This window comes from Prionailurus viverrinus, chromosome B3 (genome assembly GCF_022837055.1).
Source record: "Prionailurus viverrinus isolate Anna chromosome B3, UM_Priviv_1.0, whole genome shotgun sequence".
Lineage (NCBI taxonomy): Eukaryota > Metazoa > Chordata > Mammalia > Carnivora > Felidae > Prionailurus > Prionailurus viverrinus.
The window spans coordinates 56930125-56946614 of record NC_062566.1 but is presented as its reverse complement, the minus strand read 5'-3'; the positions used below and the strand labels follow the sequence as shown (position 1 = coordinate 56946614).

Genomic DNA, 16490 nt, shown 5'->3' with positions numbered 1-16490 from the left:
ACATTAGGTTGATTCTTTCATTACTTTATGATGGGTATCAGTCTATTGTTTTCTGACTTAAATTGTTTTTGGTAAATAGCTCATCTTACTGTTGTTTCTCTACCATAACGTGTCATTTTTCCTCTGATGTTTGTAAGGTTTTTCTCTTGATCTTTAATTTTTGGCAGCCTCCTCCTTACGCGCCTAGGTATGGCTTTCTGAAAGCCATTGTATTTATTCTTCTTGGCATTGGCTGAGCTTCTTGGATCTGTGGGTTAAAACTTTCACTTTTGGAATATTTTTTTTTTTAATTTTTTTTTTTTAACGTTTATTTTTGAGACAGAGACAGAGCATGAACAGGGGAGGAGCAGAGAGAGAGGGAGACACAGAATCTGAAACAGGCTCCAGCTGTCAGCACAGAGCCCAACGCGGGGTTCGAACTCACAGACCGTGAGATCATGACCTGAGCCGAAGTCGGCCGCCTAACCGACCAAGCCACCCACGCGCCCCAACTTTTGGAATATTTTTGTTCTTTTTTCTCTCCAAATGCTTTCCTTTCTTAATGCCTCTTAAAAAGTGCAATTACTGGTATGTTAGGTCATTTGATGTTGTCCCTCAGATTTTTGACCCCCCCCCCTTTTTTGGTATCCTTCTTTTTTTTTTTTTTTTTTTTTTTTTAAATATTTATTTATTTTTGAGACAGCACGAGTGGAGGAGGGCTAGTGAGAGTGAGGGAGACACAGAATCTGGAGCAGGCTCCAGGCCCTGAGCTGCCAGCGCAGAGCCCGATGTGGGGGCTCAAACCCACAAACCACAAGATCATGACCTGAGTCAAAATCAAGAGTCAGATGCTTAGCCCACTGTACCATCCAGACCCCCTTAGGTGATTTGCTTAATAAATTTCAGCTCATTCATGGATTCAGATGTGTTAAGGAAAGGATTGTGCTCCTCTGTGATAGGAACTTGGAATCTAAGTGCTGGGAGATTGTAGGTTCTCATTTTCAGGCCAGCTTCTGCATCACCACTTGTTATTCTGGGGGCGGGGGTGGGGTGGGGGGGTGGTAATTGGTAGGAATAAGGACTAGTTTTCTGTTTGGGTTTCTCTAGATTCTAGTCTGCCCATTCTCAGGCATTGAAAGTTTGACTAGTTCCTCTGTGTCAGACTAAAGATCCTTTGTGTATGACTGCTTTTTTTCTTCCTTCACTTTTGCTTCAGGCAGTGTAAATGGTACTCAGGGTTGAAAGCAGTAGTAATCTGCGGGTCTCTTAGAGAAGGCTGGTCCCTGTCTAGAATTTAGTTTATTTGCATTTGTGACTGTAGGTCTTCATTGCCTTTGAAGAAGAAGAAAAAGATTTTTTTTTTAATTTATCTGGTGTTTTCTAATTGTTAAGACACAACTGATTATCTTTGTAATCTTCTGCATTCTCACTGGAAGTGGAAGTCTTCCACTGAAGCATTTTTGAGTAAGGTCAAACGATCTTAAGTTGTGCAAGAAATGAATAACTGTACATTGTTTTATGGTTGCTTTTGTGTATTTGAGATAAATGAAAAATTTTACCAAGATAAGTGACTCTAATTGGATTAGTGAGTAGTATTAACATGTCCTCAAGATACATTGGTACAATTTATATGCTTTCATTGCATATAGGAAGGGGAAAGTAAAAAGATGAATTTTTTTTTTTTTGGTGATGAATTATAAACACTGAATTTACCTGGGTCGAATGTACTTGACTTCAGCTACCCTAACCTTTTATTTAGGAAGAGTTAATGGTTGATTCATTACATTGAAAGTGAGTTTTTCCGTTTCAAAGTTGAAAATAACCTGGCAACAACATTGTGAATATACTAAAAAGTACTGCTGGCTTGTACATTATTAAATGGTTAAAATGTTATGTTTTGTTTTTTTTAATTTTAAACATTTATTTATTTTTGACAGAGAAAGAGAGACAGAGGATGAGCCAGGGAGGGGCAGAGAGAGAGAGAGGGAGACACAGAATCCGAAGCAGGCTCAAGGCTCTGAGCTGTTAGCACAGAGCCCGACGCAGGGCTCGAAGCAAGATCATGACCTGAGCCGAAGTCGGACGCTCAACTGACTGAGCCACCCAGGCGCCCCTGTTTTATGTTTTTTTTTAATATTTTATTTTTTAGTAATCTCTACACCCAACATGAGGCTTGAGCTTAAAACCCCAAGATGAAGAGTCACATGCTCTATCAGCTGAGCCAGCCATGCTCCCTGTTATGTTTTATGTTTTATGAATTTTATCCCAAAACAAATCAAGCAGTTTGAAAGTACTTCCCTGTTGTTTATTGCAATTCTTTTTTTTTTTTTTTTTTTTCCTTTTAAGAGAGACCGTGCCAGTGGAGGGGTAGGGGGGAACAGAGGGAGAGGGAGAGAGTGAGGGAATCTTAAGCAGTCTGCACACCCAGCATGGAGCCTGATGTGGGACTTGATCTAACATCCCTGAGATGATGACATGAACTGAAATCAGGAGTTGGACGATCAACGGACTGAGCCACCCAGTTGCCCCCATGTTGCAATTCCTTTCTTTTTTTTTTTTTTTTTAAGTTTATTTATTTTGAGAGGGAGAGCGTGTGCATGGGCACAAGTAGGGTCAGGGCAGAGAGAGGAGAGAGAATCTCAGGCAGGCTCCTCACTGTTAGCACAGAGCCTGATGCTAGGCTTGAACTCAGGAACCATGAGATTGTGACCTTTGCTGAAGTCAGATTCTTAAAGTGACTGAACCACCCCAGGTGCCCCCTATATTGTGATTCTTTATTTATTTATTTATTTATTTATTTAAAATTTTTTTTTCAACGTTTATTTATTTTTAAGACAGAGAGAGACAGCATGAACGGGGGAGGGGCAGAGAGAGAGGGAGACACAGAATCGGAAGCAGGCTCCAGGCTCTGAGCCATCAGCCCAGAGCCTGACGCGGGGCTCGAACTCACGCACTGCGAGATCGTGACCTGGCTGAAGTCGGACGCTCAACTGACTGCGCCACCCAGGCGCCCCTTTTTTTATTTTTAATTTTATTTTTAGTTTTGAGAGAGAGAGAGAGAGAGAGAGAGAGAGAGAGAGAGAGAGAGAGACTGAGCATGAGTGGGGGAGGAGCAGAGACAGAGGGAGACGCAGAGTCCAAAGCAGGCTCTAGGTTCTAAGGTGTCAGCGCAGATCCCAATGTGAGGCTTGAACCCACAAAATGTGAGATCGTGACGTGAGCCTAAGTTGGATACTTAACCAGCTGAGCCATCCAGCTGCCCCACATTTCTTTCTTTTTTTTTTTTTTCAATGTTTGTATAATTTTGAGAGGGTACACGTGAACGGGGGAGGGGCAGAGAGAGGTGGGGAGACAGAGGATCCAGAGTGGGCTCTGTGCTGAGAGCACAGGGCCCATCCAGTTGGTGGCTCAAACTCATGATAATGGAGCTTGAAATCACGAACTGTGAAATAATGACCTGAGCCGAAACCAAAGAGTTGGACGTTTAACGGACTGAGCCACCCAGGCACCCCCCTCTCCCCGCCCCATATTGCAGTTCTTAATTGTAGTGGACACTGGTTTGCTCTTTATTGTCAGTGGTTAATTGATGTGTCGATTAGTTCTAGAATTTAATTTTGGGTCAGTGCCAGCTGACTTTCAAAATTGAGTGTATTTGAAAAATAAGTGTTATATCTGAGTTTTGATTTAGTGATACTGTACTCATTTTTATATATTTTTTATGAGAAATTGATGAAAGTTGTAAAAGTGTGATGGTGGTAAACTGCTTTTGAGAATCTTGTTAAGTTACACTTTTTTTTTTTTTTGATGAATGGCTCATAAAATCTTATGTGTTGCTTGGTTTCCAGTAGTCTCTCTTTTTTACTCCTGAGTCTTACTGATAATTTTGCCCTTTTTAACCTCCCTCCCTTGTCTCTTCAGTCTTGTTGCCAACAATTTTGAAGACGGCTCCCATGTAACATCACCATTAGACCCGGATGGAAACTTCAATGTTGTTATTAAAGAGGAACCTGTAGATGATTATGAGTATGAGCTTGCTGAGTGCCCAGAAGGGGTAACTGTAAAACAAGAAGAGACAGATGAAGAAACAGATGTATACTCAAACAGTGATGATGATCCTATATTAGAGAAACAGCTAAAGAGACACAATAAAGTTGATAACCTAGAAGCTGACCATCCGTCTTCTAAATGGCTACCCAATAGCCCATCAGGTGTTGCTCAAGCTAAAATGTTCAAGTTAGACGCTGGAAAGATGCCGGTAGTCTATCTGGAGCCCTGTGCTGTCACTAAAAGCACAGTGAAGATTTCTGAGCTCCCTGATAACATACTTTCCACATCTCGAAAAGATAAATCTTCTATACTGACAGAATTAGACTATTTGCCTACATACGTTGAAAATTCCAATGAGACTGACTTCTGCTTAGGCAAGGAATCAGAAAATGATCTTAGAAAACATTCACCAGAACTTGGGGTGGTACAGAAGTATCCCTTACTTAAAGAGCCTCAATGGAAATATCCTGAGATATCGGACAGCACTACCACAGAAAGAATACCTGACAGTTCAAAGAATTCTGCTGGAGACTCATTTTTCGGAAAAGAGGACTTGGGCAGAAGGAGAACAACTATGCTTAAGATTTCAACAGTCACCAAGGTTGTGAATGCTAATCAGAATACCCCTTCAAATGTCTCTGGAAAAAGAGGAAGGCCACGAAAATTGAAACTTTCTAAGGCAGGGAGACCACCTAAAAACGCAGGAAAGTCTTTACCTTCTACAAAGACCACTCCTATAGGTCCTGGGATTACCTTTCCAGATGTGAAGCCTGATCTGGAAGATGTGGATGGTGTTCTCTTTGTTTCCTTTGAATCAAAGGTAAGATCATTTTCAGCTTTCCTTCTAGGGTCAAATAGTGATTCTTGAATTATATACTAGTTGATAAATAACTCAATCTAGTTCTTTCAAATGCAGCTATTAATGTGAGGGTATATGTGTGCGGAGAGGAGTATCTCCAGAATGTTCGGTTTTATTACAAGGCACCACTTAAGATATTTTGCTTGAATGGACTTAAATAATTATGTATACTTAGATCTCAGTTTTTAATTTTTATACTGTGTTTAGCTGGAGTTTAAAAAATCATTGGCTCCTTGTGGCATTTACATTATCATGGACTTTAAAAAGCATAAATACATGAAAAGTTGACTAAATGTTTTGGGATACCCCATCCTCTTATACTCATCAATAACAGAGTATCCCTGGAGAACTAAATGTGGTCTTATAAATACTGTTGTCTCACACATGGATAGTTTCTTTATTTTACTCCCAACTCTTCAACTAGATTATTTTTCTTTTAGGTCTTTTTAGGAGGCTGGTATTTCAAAATTGGCTTACAGAGATGTTGAATTCTCTTTAGCTGGTCTTTTCCTCTTTCCTTGTTAATTGCTGAGTATGCAATATATATAAACTGTAGGAAATCAGTATGTAAATTGGCATAAACGTCATTTTATGTCAGCCGAGCATATTCAGAGTTTTTGACTTCTTTTTTTCCTTCTGATCATTTAAGTACTATTAGTATAGAACACTTAGAAGATACCAGAAGTATCAAAAAACATTCCTGGTTTACTTTTAAACTTTTAGAAATGATATGAACTTTTTTCTTATTTTAAATATAGGAAGCTCTTGATATTCATGCAGTTGATGGCACAACTGAAGAGCCCTCTAGTCTTCAGGCATCAACCACAAATGATCCAGGTATATATAATAGTATAAAAGGAGAGATACTTCCGATTTGGCTCTAGAAATGAAAGATAAAATGTTAGTTTTTCTTTAATATATAGTAGTTTATGTCATTGTTTGTTTTCTGAGTAGGTTGCAGAGCAAGAATTTCCCAGTTGGAAAAGGAATTGATAGAAGATTTGAAGGCCTTGCGGCACAAGCAGGTGATACATCCTGGTCTTCAAGAAGGTAATATTGTCTAAAAAAATATACAAGCCAATTTTCAATTTTGTTCTCTCCTTTCTCTCTCTCTTTCCCTTTTCTCCTTCCCCCTTTTCCCTGTTTTTACTCCTCTCCCCCCATCCTTAATTTCATTTCTTTTAGTGCCTCTCTCAGCTTGTGTTTTTCTCTGATTCTTACTCTTTTTTTTTTTTTTTTTAATTTTTTTTTTTTTCAACGTTTATTTATTTTTGGGACAGAGAGAGACAGAGCATGAACGGGGGAGGGGCAGAGAGAGAGGGAGACACAGAATCTGAAACAGGCTCCAGGCTCTGAGCCATCAGCCCAGAGCCTGATGCGGGGCTCGAACTCACGGACCGTGAGATCGTGACCTGGCCGAAGTCGGACGCTTAACCGACTGCGCCACCCAGGCGCCCCTCTGATTCTTACTCTTAAGAACATGTCAATATGCTTTTTATCCTAACAAAAATCTTTCCAACTCTGAAGATACTGTCTGTGAAGCATATAATATCTTATGCATGTAAAAAATGTATCATACTAAGAAAGTGTTTTCTTTTCTCTGTCTTATAACTCCATATTTTCTTCCCTCATTCTCATTTGTAAATTTTAGTTGTTTTTGCTTATGTGTGTTTTCTTTTGAGGGCAGGGTTCTACTTATATACTTAGTAATATGTTTAAGTGTGTAAATAGAATACTTTCTCATTGTGTGGCTGTAAACATATTTTGTGTATTTTATGTACTGATTGGGACTTTAAATATTTTACTGTTATATTTTATTGTAATAAATTGTCTTTGGCTTTTATTATGTTGCTTAGTCCTGTATTAAAAAAAAATTTTTTTTTTTTTTATTAAAAATTTTTTTTTTTTTCAACGTTTATTTATTTTTGGGACAGAGAGAGACAGAGCATGAATGGGGGAGGGGCAGAGAGAGAGGGAGACACAGAATCGGAAACAGGCTCCAGGCTCTGAGCCATCAGCCCAGAGCCCGACGCGGGGCTCGAACTCACGGACCGCGAGATCGTGACCTGGCTGAAGTCGGACGCTTAACCGACTGCGCCACCCAGGCGCCCCAAAAAAAAAAAATTTTTTTTTTTTTTTTTAATGTTTGTTTATTTTTGAGAGAGGGAGAGACAGAGTGCAAGCTGGGGAGGGGCAGAGAGAGAGAGGGAGACACAGAATCCGAAGCAGGGTCCAGGCTCCAGGCTCCGAGCTGTCCACACAGAGCCCGACGCGGGGCTCGAACTCATGAACCATGAGATCATGACCTGAGCCGAAGTCAGATGCTCAACCAACTGAGCCACCCAGGCGCCCTTTAATCCTGTATTTTAAGAATGAAATCTACTACAGTAATCCCTCTCGACCCTCTTATGTGCAGTCTCTCTTTCCATGGTTTCACTTACTAGAAGCAGATGATCCTCCTTCTGATGTATCGTCAGAAGGTCATTAGTAACCTAATGTTGTGGTACAGCACCTACCTTATTCACCTCACTTCATCACAATTTATCATCAAACATCATCACAAGAAGAATGTTGAGCACAGTGTATTTTGAGAAAGACCACATCCACATAACTTTTATTCGAGTTTATTGTTATAATTGTTCTATTTTATTGTTGTTTTCTTTTACTGTCCCTAATTTATAAATTAAACTTTATCATAGATATGTATGTATAGGAAAAAACATTATGTATGTGTGGGTAGGGTTTAGTACTATCCGTGGTTTCAGGCATCCACTGGGGGTCTTGGAATGCATCCCCTGTGGATTAGGAGGGACTACTGTGTATTTATTACCATCATAGTAACTCTGACTTTCCATTTACCCTGTAAGTGAAAGATTGTAAGCCATGCCTCAGTTTTTTAGCTTGTTGTATATCTGATTTTAGGTGTGCTTCTTGGAGTAGTTTATTCAGTTTTTGACTATTAGTTTTCCTTTCAAAGGAGCGTCTAGTTGATTTACATTATATAGCACATCACTTATATGAGAGTCTAAGCATTATATGGTAACAAAATGATTTATGAAATGATCATTCAATTTGTAAATTAGCTCATAATACTTGAAAAACTTCTGCTTTAATATGAGACTCCTTGTGACAGTGTGATCTTAAGGTGTACAAATCTCAATCCAAGTGATAAGGACTAGGTACAATGGATTTTTAATCGACAGTTACAGTCCAATCATAGTCTTACTGGTAAATAACATTTATTATAATTTATTGTCAGCTTTCATATATTTTTTTAAAGTTTATTTACTGATTTTGTGAGAGGCAGAGAATGCAAGCAGGGGAGGGGCAAAGAGAGAGAGGGGGACAGAGGATCCGAAGTGGGGTATGTGCTGACAGAGTTGCAGGGCTCAAACCCATGAACTGTGAGATCATGACCTGAGCCAAAGTCTGCTTAACTAACTAAGCTACCCAGGCCATACCTGTTGTCAGTTTTCATTTCTGCTGTTATATTTAATATTCTTAATCTCTGTCAGTTAATTTGTCTTTTATCTTTTTTCTTCCTTCTACTTGGATTTTTTTTTTGTTGTTGTTGTTAGTTATGTACTCTGATAATGTATAAATACCTGTCAACCTTACCTTTGTTTTAGTCTTAGTGCTAGAGGTAAGTATATTCAGTGCTACCTGCTGGTCTTTTTGCTTTGGTTTGTTTGCCTATTAATTCCTGGCTGGTTAAGATTTGAGTTTGTTTTTTCCTTCCCTTACATGCATTGTAGTCAAATCTAACGTTTTCTTCTCGGTGTTGGGGGTTCAGAGTCAAATGCTCCTGGAAACTAAGCAGGTTACCCAAATGAAAGAAGCCTCATTTTGTGGATGAGGTTGGACTGTGGCAGTCTAGAGCACAGGTGCCTCTTCTATTTTTTTTTAAATAATTTTTTAATATTTATTTGTGAGAGAGAGAGTGTGAGCTGGGGGGGGGGGGGGGGGGTTGGTGGTGGTGGTGGTGCGGGGTTGGCCAGAGAGAGGGAGACACAGACTCTGAAGCAGGCTCCAGGCTCTCAGCTGTCAGCACAGCCCAACACGGGACTTGAACTCACGAACCGTGAGATCATGACCTGAGCGGAAGTCAGATGCTTTAACCGACTGAGTCACCCAGGTGCCCCACAGGTGCCTCTTCTAAAGGGGCAGTCCCATCTGTAGATTGTTGTCACATGGGAAGGTTGACCCATTGTTTTCAGAAATTGTCATTGTTCAGTAGACTGAAATCAGCATATTTGTATAATGATGCTCAATTTCTAAATGATAGAAGCTGATGTTAGATTTTTTTTTTTTACTAGTTAAAAACATTTTTAAGTTTATTTGAGAGAGAGCGCAAGTGCGAGAGAGAGAGTGGGGAAGGGGCAGACAGGGAGAGAGGACATCCCAAGTAGTCTCTGCACTGTCCCCACAGAGACTGATTTGGGCCTCCATCCCACAGACTGTGAAATCATGACTTGAGTTGAAATCAAGGGTGGGACATGTAACCGACTGAGCCACCCAGGCACCCCTCAAGTGTATTCTTAGTTTTATTTTTTTTTAAACCATTAAATCTGTAGTCTATATGGTACAATTCATAAGGTGTGAGATAGAGCTCTATTTTGGATTTTTTTTCTCTATTTTATTTTGGCAGATATCCCGGATTCCTCATCCTTTGCTTCTTAAGACTTAGAATTTCAGAATAACTTCCGTTGGCTAAGTATTTGTAGTAACTGAGTGATGATGCCAACTCCAGGTCCTTTTAAGGTCCCTTTCTAAAAATTGATGATTCAAATAATTTGTTAAGTTTCAATTAAATAATGTCATATTTCTTTGCTTTTCTAGTAACTGTGGAGTTTCATTATTTAAGAATTTATTTTTTGAGAGAAAATGTGTGTATGAACAGAGGAGAGGGAGAGGGAGAAAGAATCTTAAGCAGGCTTCATGCTGAGCATGCAGCCTGATGCCGGCTTGATCTCAGGGCCCTGAGAGCATGACCTGAGCCAAAATCAAGAGTGGATGCTCAACCAACTGAGCCATCCAGGGGCCCTTCATTACTTGTTATAACAAAAGGACTTAAAAAATCTTTCTGAGCTGAAAACTTGAAACACGTGAAAAGACTTTTGAGCTTGCTTTGAAGTTGTGGAAGACATATTAAGCCTGAGAAGGTGTTACCGTTTTTGGTGTTAGTTTTGTTGCTGAAATAAGAGTCTTAATTTTGTTTTCCACAGAACTATATTTTTTGTCTCTCCTATACTATCTTCACTACATCCAAATTGATTTATTTTTTGTCAAACTGAAATTATCATCAGTTTTTGACCTTTAAAAGTACTTTTTGTAGAAGCATTTCTCATTCATTCTGCCAAGTCAGTTTTATGTCAATTTCATATTTTTAAAATTTTAGGTAAGTTTTATATTTGTAGAAAAATTAGGAACATAGAAGTTTCCATATACTGTTCATTCAGTTTTCCTTATTATTAACATTTAACATTAGTATAGTGCATTTGTTACAGTTAGTGAAATGGTATTGATATATTAGTATTGACCGAGGTCCATACTTCATATGGATTTCCTTACATTTTTGGTCCAGGATTCCATCTAGGAAATCTCTTTTAGTCCTCATGTCACCTCAGAATCTTGGCTGGGACATTATTCAGATTTTCTTTGTTTTTAATGTCCCTGACAATTTTGAGGAGTACTGGTCAAATATTTTGGAGCATGTCCTTCCATTGAGATTCATCTGAATTTTTTTCATGGTTAGACTGAGGTTATATGTTCATAAGAGGAAGATCACAGAGGTGAAGTGCCATTCTCATCCCATCATACAAAGGGTACATTTTATCAACATGATTTATCATTGACCTTTCCATTGACCGACCTTTGGAAGGAAGTCACTGGGAAGCCCATATTTAATGAGTGGGGAATGATGTTCCACTTCCTTTTTTTTTTTTTTTTTTTTTTTAAGTTTATTTATTTTGAGAGAGCTAGAGAAAGAAGGCAAGTAGGGGGAGGGGCAGAGGATTCCAAGCAGGCTCCATTCTTTCAGTGCAGGGGCAGATGCTGGGTTCAAGCTCAGGAACCATGAGATCATAACGTGAGCTAACATAAGAATTGGATGCTTAATCTACTGAGCCACCCAGGCGCCCCATATTCTACTTTTTGAGGATGGAGTATGTGGATAAATTATTTGGAATTCCTCTGCCCCAGAGATTTATCTTTTTTCCCCAATTTAAAAAAAGTTTTTATTTCCAGTTAACATCCTTTGTTATATTAGTTTCAAGTGTACAACTTTTATTTATGTATTTAAACTTTTTTAAAGTTTGTTTATTTTGAGAGAGAGAGAGAGAGCACAAGCTGGAGAGAGAGGGGAGAGAGGATCCCAAGCCGACTCTGTGCTATCAGTGTCAAGTCCGACATGGGGCTTGAACCCACGAACTGTTAGGTAATGACCTGAACCAAATTTAAAATCAGACACTTAACTGACTGAGCCACCCAGGTGCCCCCAAGTGTCCAATTTAGTGATTCTGCAATGCCACACATCATCCAATGCATTGTACAAGTACACACCTTAATCGCTATCACCTATTTAATTCACCCCCTCCATCCCCCTCCTCTCTGGTGACCAGTTCTTTATATTTAAGAGTCTGCTTAAATTCTCTTTCTCTCTCTTTTTCCCTTTGCTCAATTGTTTTGTTTCTTAAATTCCACATACGAGTGAAAATATATGGTATTTGTTATTCTCTGACTTACTTTGCTTAGCATTATACTCTAGCTCCATCCATGTTGTTGCAACCTGTTTATCATATCAATATTAATTTTTGCCAGTTATAGTGTTAAATTCCTTTATGGCAGTCTTTCTAGAGCTCTATGACTCTTGATTTTAGTTAAAAATACATTCTTAGTGTAGTGTTAATTAATGGTTAATTGGAGTTTTTCTTTTATATGTATCTGCCTTTTTTAAAGTTTAGTTTTGAGAGAGACAGAGGAAGTGTGGGGCAGGGGAGGACAGAGAGAGAGGGAGAGAGCAAATTGCAAGCAGCTGACAGTTTGGAGCCTGATGTGGAACTCGAACTCAGGAACCATGAGATCATGACTTCAGCTGAAATCAGGAGTTGAATGGTTAACCAACTGAGCTCCCCAGGCTCCCCTATATATCTGCTTTTCTTTTCTGTGTTGTTTAGTTATGTAGGAGTTAATTCCTCTTGAGTGTGTTTTTGTGGGTACTTTATATTTTAGTCGGTTTAGCTGGGGCAGGCTTTTTTTTTCTTTTTAAACTACAGTTTATCCTAGGTGACTGCCTTTGAACCTAAAGTGTAGCTTTTTTTTTTTTTTTTCAATTCTGTCTTTATGAGTCTTTTTTTGTAATGGTGTGATAATATGTTTTTAAGAACTAGCTCCTGATCTGGTGAAAAAGCAAAAACATTTAGGAGTATAATTTAGTTTAAAATGTCATATGTGGAAAGAATTTTATGCTTTTTTTGAGATATGCTTTCTGTGAATTATTTAGTTATGTTATGCAATGTAATCTTATAGGAAACCAACTAAGTCTATAGGTCTCATGTATGTGTTAATTGGGGAAGGATTTTCTTGCAGGACAAACATTTCAGGATAGTACAGATAAGCTAAATTGGGAATTACTTTGAACATTGTCTCTGTGCCATTGACTTCTCTACTTTTATGACTAAAAATGGATACGTTTATTATTTATTTATTTATTTATTTTTAATGTTTATTTTTGAGAGAGACAAAGCACGAGTGGGGAAGGGGCAGAGAGAGTGGGAGACACAGAATCCAAAGCAGGCTCCAGGCTCTAGGCTCTGGGCTCGAACTCACAAACCGTGAGATCATGACCTGAGCTGAAGTTGGACACTTCACCGACTGAGCCACCTAGGTGCCCCTGATATGCATATTTAAAATAGGTGTGCACTTTTTGTGGTTTTTAGGTCTTGCTGTCTCTTTTGGGGGTAGGTGGAAGTTTAAGATACAAGTAAACACAGACAAGAAAAGAGGAAAAATAGTTTCTAAATTTGATTGTGTGGGTCTAGATTTTGCATGTCTACCTACTTGGTTGTGTGGGTACATTTTTTATCAACTGAATTCCTTTCTTTTTACCATCAATGTAGGCAGCTGTTCTGGCTTTTTTTTTTTTTTTTCCCCCCCCAATAATGAGTATTTTTCTCTTCTCAAAGCACTGGGGTATCTCATTTCATCCATTTTTAGGATTCAGTTCTCATTTGAATTTCTGGCAGTATCTTGCTCTTTGGTTCCACTCTGCTGTCCCTTCCCACCTTTCCTAGTTAATTCTTATTCTAACCTAAGTGTTAAACCTTGTGTAAAATTTTACTGTATTCCCTTGGGCTTTTCAAATGTCATTTCTTTTTACTTACCTCTCTTAGGACTTATTTACCCTATTTTAACTACTAATGAGTCCATTGGGAGAATGACACTTAAAGCTCTTTGAATTTTGGGAAATGTCTTTTATCTCTATTACCATTTGTATTACAGAGTATTTCATAGAAAAGGTGCAGTAAATACTTAAAACATAAAACCCAGTGTGGTGAATTGATATTTTACTGATGAGGAAGCAAAAGCTAAGAGAAATTTAGCCCAAACACAAGATTAGAAACCAGTTGTTTTGACTCCTATTCTTATTTCTCCCTGATTTGTTAGAAACATGAGGAAAGAATATTTTATTTTTTGTTATTTCTTTTATTTTTTTTTAGAGAGAGAGAGCACTCGAGAGTGAAAGAGAGAAAGAGTGAGAGAGAGGGAGAGAAAGAGATCATCTTAAGGAGGCTCCATGCTCATTGCAGAGCCAGATGTGGGGCATGATTCCCTGACCCCAGGATAATGACCTGAGCTGAAATCGAGAGTTGGATGCTCAACCAACTGATCCACCCAGGGTGCCCCTATTTTAAGTTTTTTTTGTTCTTTTTCTTTTTTTAATGTTTGTTTATTTTTGAGAGAGTGCAAGTGAGGGAGGGGCAGAGAGAGAGAGAGAGGGACACACAGAATCCAAAGTAGACTTTAGGCTCTGAGCTGTCAGCACAGAGCCCGATACGGGACTCAAACCCACTAACTGTGAGATCATGACCTGAACTGAAGTCAGACACTTAACTAATTGAGCCACCCGCATGCCCCTAAAGATTGTATTTTTAAACAATCTCCCTACCCAGTGGGACTCGAACTCATAAACCTGAGATCAGGTGTTGCACAGTCCACCAACTGAACCAATCAGGTGCCTCTGGAAAGAAAATTTTATTAAAAAAATTTTTTTTAATATTTATTTTAGAGAGAGAGAGGGGGGCAGACAGAGTGCGAGCAGGGGAGGAGCAGAAAAAAAAGAGAGAGACACAGAATCTGAAGCAGGCTCCAGGCTCTGAGCTGTCAGCACAGATGTGGGGCTTGAACTCACTAACCATGAGATCATGACCTGAGCCAAAGTCAGACACTTAACCGACTTGAGCCCCCCAGGGACCCTGGAAAGCATATTTTATTGATGTTAATGTTATCATGTCATGTGATTAACTAAAACAACAACTATTAATTTTAAAGAACTGGACTTAAACTAAAACAGAATCGCGATCTAGCAATCTTCTGTTCAGATAAGTTCTGTGTGGAGGATACCCAAGTTGCCATAAGAATTTGTGGCTCATAACCTATCTAATGCCTTCACCTTTTAGGGGACCAGTAATATGTAAGCCTTTTGGAAACCTGTACCTATGATTTAAAAAAATTTTTTTAGGGATGCCTGGGTGGCTCAGTCAGCTAAGTGACTGACTTCGGCTCAGATCATGATCTCGTAGTTCGTGAATGTGAGTCCCACATCGGGCTCTGTGCTGACAGCTCAGAGCCTGGAGCTTGCTGAGATTCTGTGTCTCCCTCTCTCTCCTCCTCCCCCACTCACACTCTGTGTCTCTCTCTCAAAAATGAATAAATACTAAAAAAAAAAATAAAAAAATTTTTTAAAATTCTGTGTATTTTGAGAGATAGAGAAAACACTTGTGTGTGAGAGGGGAAGGCACACATAGAAAGGGAGAGAGAGAATCCCAAGCAGGTCCTGTGCTGTCAGCGTAGAGCCCAACATAGAGCTTGATCTTAGGAACTGTGATATTGTTCATGATGTGAGTCGAAATCAAGAGTCCGATGCTTAACCTGAGCCACACAGGTGCCCCTGTACCATCACTTTTTTAATGGCTATTACTACAATACAATACTACAATACTTAATACTTTGAACTACTTCAGTTTTGTTAACATTTAAGGTAAACACTTTTCTGCACAATAATATGAAGCCAATAATTCACAAATGAGGAAATCCAAATTAGAAGATTGTCACTAGTAACGGAAGAGTACATATTTAAGAATAATAGGATATAAATTTAAAGCAAAAGATTGGAACAAGTTTTTTTAAGTCCACTGATATCAAATGTTGTAGAGAAACGATCAGCAAGAGTTCTCATGCACTACTTACTGGAAGGCGTGTAAATTGAAAGTAATTTGGCATTATCTAGTACACAAGTTCCTAACCTAGTACATTTTGGCACAAGGTTATCTATGATTTATGACAGATAATATGTTCTTGAAATAGTGATCTCAGAATGGCCAGGCATGACCAAGGGTAATTAATAACTATAGAGCTAGTTGCCTCCAGCTACAAGCATCCCAAGGTTTATCCCAGTTTGTATAATTATCATTTTCTTATGTGCCATTACACCAGAAGGATTCAGAAGAAGTGTATCATTAAACTTCTTAGCAGTAAATATCAGACTCCACTCTACAGATGATATAGATGAGTTTATTAAGAAGTGTCAGATGATTTACAGAATCTTCTGAAAGGCCAGAGAAACAGACCCTAGGACTGTGCAGTCAGGAAAAATGCTCACAGTACATTTGCAGACTGCTCATATAGGCAGTCCCACAACAATGGACAATCACCACCATTTCAGTATAGACACGGAACACAGTATACTTATAACTAGGACCTTGGGTACTTTTACCTCTAAAAAATCCTTGGCCAGAGGCACCTGGGTGGCACATTTGGTTAGGCGTCTGACTCTTGATCTCAGCTTGGGTCATGATCTGAAGGTTTGTGAGTTCGAGCCCTGCATCGGGCTCTGGACTGAGGGTGCAGAGCCTGCTTAGGATTCTGTCTCTCTCTCTCTGCTCCTTCCTGTTGGTGCGCGCGCTCTCTCTCTCTCTCTCTCTCTCTCTCTCTCTCTCTGTCAAAAAACAAACTTAAAAATTCTTGGGCAAACACTGTTGCCCTCATTTACACAATTCTGCAGAGTATCTCTTCATGGTGTTCTCTCCTAAATTGAGGTCTTTCATGGGAACACCTGATTGGCAAAACCTGGGTTACATGACTGCATGCAAACTGCAAGGGAAGTTGTAAAGTGAGTTTTTAAAATACCTGCCTTGAAGAGGTTGGAGTTAATGGGTAAAACTATCTGCTAGAGGAAGGGTATTCAAAATATTTTGGGCAGCCACAAATATGTTGAGCACTCACAGCATTCAATACAATTGATAGATGAACAGACCCCATTATATAGCAATTCCATTCCTGGGCAAATGCCACAAGGAAAAGCTAAATGCATTAGGGAAGGTCTCAC

At 39.1% G+C, this 16490-nt stretch overlaps 1 protein-coding gene across 19 annotated transcripts in view; it reads left to right on the top strand.

The window, feature by feature from the left end:
• Nucleotides 1–16490, top strand: part of MGA (MAX dimerization protein MGA) — a 170331-nt gene that overhangs the window by 94097 nt on the left and 59744 nt on the right. For all 19 annotated transcript variants that reach the window (XM_047864126.1, XM_047864124.1, XM_047864136.1 and 16 more), the window contains exons 3-5: nucleotides 3898–4846; nucleotides 5644–5722; nucleotides 5840–5935. In XM_047864126.1, coding sequence (XP_047720082.1) covers nucleotides 3898–4846; nucleotides 5644–5722; nucleotides 5840–5935 — 1124 coding nt within the window. The remainder of the gene's footprint in view (nucleotides 1–3897; nucleotides 4847–5643; nucleotides 5723–5839; nucleotides 5936–16490) is intronic.